This window comes from Haplochromis burtoni, unplaced genomic scaffold (assembly GCF_018398535.1).
Source record: "Haplochromis burtoni strain Fernald_Lab_line unplaced genomic scaffold, NCSU_Asbu1 Contig_234, whole genome shotgun sequence".
Lineage (NCBI taxonomy): Eukaryota > Metazoa > Chordata > Actinopteri > Cichliformes > Cichlidae > Haplochromis > Haplochromis burtoni.
Genome location: NW_024582595.1, coordinates 927845 through 935813, shown reverse-complemented (window position 1 = coordinate 935813; position 7969 = coordinate 927845). Strand labels below are relative to the sequence as shown.

Here is a 7969-nt window from a genome sequence, read left to right as displayed (position 1 = left end):
CTGTCATAACGAAACCTATATTGGGTTAAAAGAGTGGATCAGCTTAAGCTCTTAAGTCCTTCACCCTACTTTTCTCGTCTTTATTTTGAGCTTCTATTTATGAAAACCTACAGTATATTTGTACAGGGAAAAAAATAATTTTGCATCTAATGTTGTGGTCTAAACTTTGATGGCACTCCTGCATGAAAGCAATAAACTATTTTGAATGAAAGGTGAGCTTTTTCTTCTAATACACAGCACTTTGATTTCCTGCTGTAGCTTCTTTTTGAATTTTTAGATTTGACTCTAAAGTTCGCACCAGCACAAAGAATTCAAATGTAGGTTGTGAAATGTAGATTCAGGAAACGGTGAAAGATACTGGGTTACCTTTTGTTATAATTATCAGCAGTGAAATGCAACCAAATCCAGAGAGCTCCACGGAGGTGTATATAGTAAGTGGGTGGAGCTTTGTGCTGTCAAATATTTACCTAGGAGAGTAGCTGAGTTAGAGCAGGATAAGATCCGGGTCTTGATGCTTCTGTTTCACTGCAGCAAGATTATTGCTTGGGCAATGGATTTTCATACACTGTACAAATATATCTATCAGCTTTGCCTCACGATGCAGGTAGGAGAAGGTTTGCCTTCATCAATAATTCACTAATACACTGGTTCCTTCTAGTGTAGTCTTCTCAGGAAAATGTATGCTTGTCTTCTGTCACATACAGGTTGTTTGGGGTTTAGATGAGGTGAAAATCCTGAATCCTCCAGAGGAGGCTTTGCCAGACCATCTTTTGCAAGTACTCTACTCTTGTGATGAACCTGCTACAGTACAGCTGGACTGTGTTGTATCCTTTGAAACTGGCACCATAAGCACATTTCTGCTAAGACAGTGGAATTGTGTCCCAGGTGTCAATAAAATAAGGACTGTGAAGCTGAATCTGCCAGACTGGTTGGTGTATCAACCTGATGGGATTGTTCCGGACTCTCAGTGGGTGCTGAGTTGTATCCTTCGAGCCTCAGTCAGACACACTGGATATGATGATACTGAGAAGTCTGTCAGAGCTCAACATGTGGCAAATTTGAAACCTAAGCCCTACTTAAGTCGACGTGTCAAACAACATCAGCTCTGTATTGCCTGGGGCACACAAATGCTCCAGCTAACTAAACAGTTTATCCAGAAACAGTGTGCCTTGGAACAAGGTGAGGTTGGAGAAGTACGAGTAAAAGTTAACTCTATATGAAGTTAAAGTGAAGCTATGAAAAAAAAAAAATTCTCTATTTGACAGCAATATTCTGTGAATCTTAAAGATTTCAGAGAAAGATGATAAAACTCACACAGTCCTCGTTTTTTAAACTTTGCAATAACGAGGCTTCCAAATTTCATTTAGAAACGCTTCATTTGCTGTCTTCAATCTATGCTTCAACTGGAGAAAGCTTTGGTATCACAAAGACACTGAATCCCCACAGGAATGAGGTTCTGGAGTATTTACGTGTTAAAGCCATCTCTTTCCCATGGTATGATAGACTGTTTACAGTATATCTGCTAGTTTTCCATTCTGTCATTGAAGTTACCATTTAAGGTCATTTAAACAAGTCTTTTTTTATGGGGGGGTTTCTAGGTGTACACTTTCCATCTGGATATTTGTAACCAGACACTGCCAGGAAGCCTTGTGTGGCGTGTTTCATCATATAAATTCCCAAAATAGTTATATCACACCAGTAATACTCCTCACAAAGTCAGGTATAGTTAATTTTTCTTACATATTCTATTTATCGCATTATCTTGACTTCCATAAGGCTCATCTTCATTCACATTAAACACAGGTCACCTACACATCCAGATGAATGGAGAGTCTCAGGAATCCTCTGCATTTCTCTCTTCATTCAAGGTCCCTTTAAATGTGTGGTGCAATCTTATTGTGATGGTGCAAGGTAGAACAGTAAGTAGTCTTTTGTTGACACAGCATACCGTTTATCATGCACATCATCATCATAATGAAAAAAACATGCTCATTGTCATTGCATCTCAGGTGGCTGTCAATATGGTATGCTTGGATAACAACCAGAGAACAGTTAAAACTTCTGAATATATGTAAGTCTATTTCTAATGTGACATCATGATTCAGTTATTACCCAGAGGAAGAAAATGCATTTGAGGTGTACTATAACACTATGTGCTCTTCTGCTGTATAACATGCTTTACAGGTTTAGATTTATTATCATGTTTGATGACACAGAGGGATATTTTGTGATTGGAGGAGGGAAGTATATACCAGGAGTGAAAGGCTATTTTGGACCAGTGATATACCACCGGAACCGAATAGTGTCTGACATTATGGTACTTCTAGTAATACTGTACTTACTTAATACTTGTAGCTACATCCAACTCAACTGTTCACTGTGTTCAAGTCTGATTATATCTTTCTTTTTCAGTCTGAGTTTTATGTTCCAGATGTTATACAGAATTTAAATCTCACCAGGTGGCTGCAGACTTGTGAAGAATTTAGCTTTGACATGAATGTCAAGATCAGTGGCCATTCAATCAAGATCCAGCAGAGGACAGAAGCCGGTAATACCAGCAGTAGGGTTTACTTACACTAGATGGTGCAAAAAATAACTTTTCAAATAATGACACTGTGAGTAATGTGTTTGTGCTGCTTTTCTTCAGAAACTTGCTCTCATGCTTTCCATAAGTGGGTGGTAAAACACAGACAAAAATCAAATCCACAGTGTGCATCGTGGGAAGCAGCTGCTCCTCGCAGAAGACATGCCGCTAAACTGGCCAAATTATTAGTTTTAAAACATGGTGAGAGATGAAGTATAATATTTTCAATTGCCAGGGCATTTTAAAATATAATGCGGTCTGAATTAATGATGCTTTTCTGCAGTTGTAATAGCTGCTGTTTTGGATTCTGCATGTCATTAAACACATTAAAGTTCAATTTGTTCCTTGCAGAAGGAAGAGCAGTTAGCCTGCATGATTTGGGCAGAGCACTATACTCCTTATCACTCCATAAGCTGGGCAAAGCGAGAAGCACGGAAGTGGTCAGCAAAGTATTATCACTGCTTCTCCAAGCTGGCTGTCTAGCTGATACCCGAGCTCTGCACATGTCATCTGTGCTCTACAGTACTGGCCTAGGAGTCCAGAAAGAGCCTTTTAAGGTCTGTTTTATCAGGTCATTTATAGTTTAATTAGTTATTTGTTTTTTAAAAGCTTTTTTTCAATATATTCTCACATGTTTAAATGTATGATGCAGGCTTGGCTCCTTGGCCTGCTGGGTGCCCAAAAGGGTGATCGATTGGCATTGCTGCATCTTGGGCACCTGCACCACCTTGGACTGCATGGCCAGCCCAAGGATCATGATCTGGCCTATGCCTATTATGCTAACATTGCTCAACAGACAACTATAGACCGTCACAATCCCTCACCACAGCAGGTTTGGAAACCATTGTTTTTTCTATATAAAATTTTTTTTATACAATGTATGACCTGCTTTACCAATACATTTAGATTACTTTTTATCATGGCTACAGTTTTTCGATTTCTGTCCTCAATAAATGTATCTTTGTTTCTTCAGTTCATAAAAAAAGCAGCAGTATAATGAAAGCGGAATTATTACAGTGATCAAAATTAGTTAACATTTAATTTAAAGCAAATTTATTTTTGAACCTTAGCATTTGTCTCCTCTTTTTTTTTTCTCCTTTTTAGACAACAGTTGAGGCTATTTTTGTGAACGATGAAAAGATGTTGAATATCCAGACCAATGAAAACCACCACATCTTTCAATGGCTCAAACAGCAGGCCCGGAGGGGAGCAACTGAGGCTGAGGTAGTCTACTGACTTTGTTGTTGCCCTTTTGTTTCAAGTATGCTTCTCACATTTCATCAAGCCAAAGACTGAGTTAACAGGTTTGTCACAAGACTAACTGCTGACTGTTGGTATAATTGTTCTTCCACAAAGACAAAAGCAGAAGTAAAATCACTGATGTTCATTAGCAAGAACTACAGAGGCTACAGAGGTGGAGCATGGGCAAATGAAACTCTGCTGGTGTTGATCTGCATCACTTTTTTTAAAACTGGACTCCTGGGGGGATTTCAACATTTAGATTTTAGTAATACTTTGAAAATTTTCTTACAGCAAGCTATTGCCCGCATGCTATTCTGGGGCCAGCAAGGAGTGACTCCAAACATCCTGAAGGCTGTGAGACACTATGAAAGGGGAGCTGTCCAGTGGGAGGATCCAGTGTCAATGTATGACTATGGGATAGTACTTCTGCAGGTCAGATTTGTGTTTGATATGCAATATGGAACAACATTGACAAATATCTTAATCTAAAGCATTTTCCTTCCACCTGTGTTAACATTTAGTCACATCTACTTGTAATATATGAATGTTTCTCTCTGTAGGGACATGGAGTGGAAAAGAACATTCCAAAAGCTGTCACATTCCTAAAGAAAGCAATGGATAAGGTGGCTAAATGTTAATAACTTCTTTATGATGTATTTGTTATCTATGCTGTAACATCTGGAGTCCACTTTAAGTTTGCATCTCATTCTGGTTCTCAAAATAATCGGTCCTACAGGGTCATGTTCCTGCAATAAATGCCTTGGCCTGGTACTATGAGCACTTTGAGAAGGACTACAAACAGGCCATACAGCTATGGGAACAGGCCGATCTCCTCATGTGTCCAGAAGCAGCTTTCAATCTTGGTGTGATTTACTCACAGGGCCTTTATCCAGGAAAACCTGCCAACCAGGTAAGCTCAACTGTAACATCATCATCAACTGTAACGTATATGTCATGGGTCCTGTAAGTGGTAATAATGAATATATATATATATATTATAATATAAGAAATTTATCTGTCCTACAGTATATAGCCTATAAGTACTATCTGAAGTCTGCAGAGAGAGGAAATCTCAGGGGAGGGATTCTGATTGCTGACATTTGGACCACTGGGATGCCTGGCTTTGTCAACAGACATCCATCGGACGCCGTTTTGTCAGCAACTTACTTTTTAATTTATTTTAATTCACATGCATTTCTATTTGTTCCCTAACCAGAATGTATTCTTAACTGACTGCAGGTGGGTAAAGTGGGCAGCGGAGCACAACGGATACTTGGGCAGCATCTTACACAAAGCTTTGGATGCCTATCTCAAGAACGACGTGTAAAATCTTTCTCTAGTCACAGTTGCCAAAATCCTGATCAGATCACTAGAATGCAATTACAGCTATTTCATCTTCTGACTTCGCTACAGGTTCACATCACTATTATATTACATGATGGCTGCTGAAGCAGGATATGCAGTTGCACAGTTTAATGTAGCGTACCTGTGTGAACAAAATTCGGTAAGTAACAGAAATGTAAATCTGAAATGTGCCTCTATTAGCCTAAATGTTATTGTCACTTTCCTGCTTACTTCAGCTCTCCCTCTTTATTTACTACTTTTATGTCAATAGGGAGGTTTTCTGGATCCTGTTTATGCATCAGACTGTATGTGGAGATATTACAACATTACGATCCAAAGTCAAAATCCTAACACTTATGGTAAATTACTAACTTTAAATGCAACAAAACAGTTGCAGACTTGTGCACTTACTATACCTGATTTGACCTCGAAATCTGTTTTCGCCCCAGCTTTTATTAGGATGGGCGACTTGTTTTACGAGAGGCATGGTAACAGGCAGAAAAACTTGTTTTCTGCAGCACAGATGTACACACTGGCAGCACTAAGGAACAATCCCCAGGTTTACCTGCTTTTACATTACACCTTTGCTATGTTTTTGTATATATTGTGTGTGTTTGTTTATGTTTTAGTAAGTCATACCTGTCGTTTTCCACAGGGATGGTACAATTTAGGTGTCCTTGGTGAAGAAGGTTACAAGCTGCCACTGTCTATACTGATTAAACTTGGCATCTCAGAGTTATACCTGGCAGACAAGGAATTGCTTCTAAATGCCCTGTACAAAAGGTTTGTTTGAATACTGTCTGTATTAAAAATGCAGCTTACTGCACGTACGTATATGCAACAAAAAAATCTATATTTCTTTCCAAAAGATGCAGAGACTCGGAAGATGCAGACTCATTCTTTCCTTGCAGCCTTGCCCTCTTCAGTGTATACGTACAGACATTTCAAAAGCACTATAGCGCTGCTATTAAGGTAAGTGTAATATCCATATCTACAACAAATCAGTGACCAACATAAGATTTAACAACCCAAAATTAGGTTCAAACACAATATGTCATAACTGAAGTACTCAGTGTCTTTAAATTATCATTCTTTGTGTAGCCTGTAACATGTTTCTATCATTATACAATATAATGACATTCACACTGATAAGAAGTCATCAAATTTTAAAACTTGAAAATATTAAAATCTAAATCTATTAGGTAATGTGGTGTAGTATAATATTTCTCTATCAAATTAATATTAATACTGCTTCAATCTGAATTTTGTGTTCCTGTTCCTTTTATTTCCCACAGTTCTGCACTGCTCTTGCTGTGGTTGCAGCTCCAACAGTGTTTTTAATCATCCGTGGTATGTTCAGGAGACGCTTGTCTCTCCACTAGAACCAAGGTTGTTGTGACACTTGCCTGCAAACAAACTGAAGGACTATGTGGAAAAGTCAACCTTCATTAGCACAGAAACACCACAGTAGTTTACCTATTGGTTACTTGGGACAACTGTACGGAGCAAAGCTGACATAAAAATGAATGTATTTTTTGTATATGTCTGTGTCTGTAATCTGTTTACTGCTGTTAAAAAGACTCGCTTTTATTTTATTTTTTAATTGAATAAATCATAAAGATTGCTGTTTCCTCTGTTGATTATTTCATCTTGGTTCATTTGTGAGTGAATGACCAGATGGTCAGATGGTCAACTCCACCATCACCACTTTATACTGCATCATGAGGAACATATATCTTATAGTTCAAAATTAATATTTGGATTTATATAAAGTAAACAAACTAAACACATTTGTTTAAAAGCAGTAATAATATCCACAGCCCTGCCACTTTCTGGTTTAAATGTAATATTATATGTATGTATGTGTGCGTATATATACAGTAACACAATGCTGCTTACAAACAGAAAACAATCCAGAGAATTTCTATAGCAATTCATATTCTAATAATCAGAGTTAAACAAGTAGTCACTGACAACTCTCCTCAGAACAAATTAGTTCAGCCACATCTTAATTCCCCTGGTTCTATTTTGGGGAATAATTTGGCATTTGTTGGGGGGGGGGGTGATGATGGTATGACAAATGTTTAGTTAATTAATTTTACGATAACATTGCATCCTTTGATATTGAAATATAAAAATAAAATTGTATTTTTTTTATTTTTCATCGCTCAAAATAAGCGTCACACTCGCGGAAGCCGGTATACCCGCCTAAACGCCATGCATTTATCAAGACTTTCAACCCCAGATAGGCCAATTATGGATCTTCGGATCCACATTATGTCAGCAGCTGTTCTCCACCGTGAACTATGTTAAAAACAAACACCGCTCACGCCTCATAGATGATAGCTTACAGTCCTGCGTAAAGATGAAAGTGACTTCGTACAGCCCCGATTTGCAGACGCTGTGCGCAGAGGTTCAGGAGCAGAAGTTCCATTGAAAACATACCACGGCAGACCCGCTGCTTTTCAGCATCTCTTTATTGACCACTTTTCATACACGGTTGCTGCACGCATACAGCCGGCTATAGTTTTTCAGCTCACAGCCCGACAACACAACAGCAGAGAGAGCACAGACTTTAAGGCGGCGAGGCGTGATTGCGGGTGCCGCTCAGGTGCGTCCGACTCCCATGCAGCAGAGCTGCAGACCACGCCCCGCCACACACATTAACCAGGTAAAATACATATTTAGGCAGAATTTTGCAAATATCTATTTTTCATTTTTTAGCAGCATAGTGCTTCTTTTCCAATTACTTTTTAAAAGTCAGGTCAAGGCTCCAAAAGCCCAAAGGCGATATAAGGG

The 7969-nt window shown here is 38.6% G+C and overlaps 1 protein-coding gene across 1 annotated transcript; it reads left to right on the top strand.

Annotated features, from left to right (window-relative positions):
• The first annotated feature begins 335 nt into the window (after nt 1-335).
• Nucleotides 336-6751, top strand: LOC102306341 (protein sel-1 homolog 3). The gene is made up of 23 exons (XM_005937497.3): nt 336-604; nt 705-1179; nt 1368-1494; nt 1599-1720; nt 1804-1919; nt 2010-2071; nt 2185-2317; nt 2413-2548; nt 2648-2785; nt 2936-3141; nt 3237-3416; nt 3689-3808; nt 4118-4258; nt 4387-4449; nt 4563-4736; nt 4853-4980; nt 5066-5149; nt 5240-5330; nt 5442-5529; nt 5620-5729; nt 5826-5953; nt 6040-6142; nt 6466-6751. The coding sequence occupies exons 1-23, from the start codon at nt 512-514 to the stop codon at nt 6550-6552; spliced, it is 3105 nt and encodes a 1034-aa protein (XP_005937559.1). The 5' UTR covers nt 336-511; the 3' UTR covers nt 6553-6751.
• The last annotated feature ends 1218 nt before the right edge of the window (nt 6752-7969 follow it).

Bases quoted from the DNA above. Each gene is read 5' to 3' on its own strand.
- LOC102306341 (XM_005937497.3), top strand. From the start codon at position 512: ATGCTTCTGTTTCACTGCAGCAAGATTATTGCTTGGGCAATGGATTTT. The intron at 1,721-1,803 runs GTATAGTTAATT...CATTAAACACAG, and splicing joins AATACTCCTCACAAAGTCAG to GTCACCTACACATCCAGATG. The intron at 4,450-4,562 runs GTGGCTAAATGT...TCGGTCCTACAG, and splicing joins TAAAGAAAGCAATGGATAAG to GGTCATGTTCCTGCAATAAA.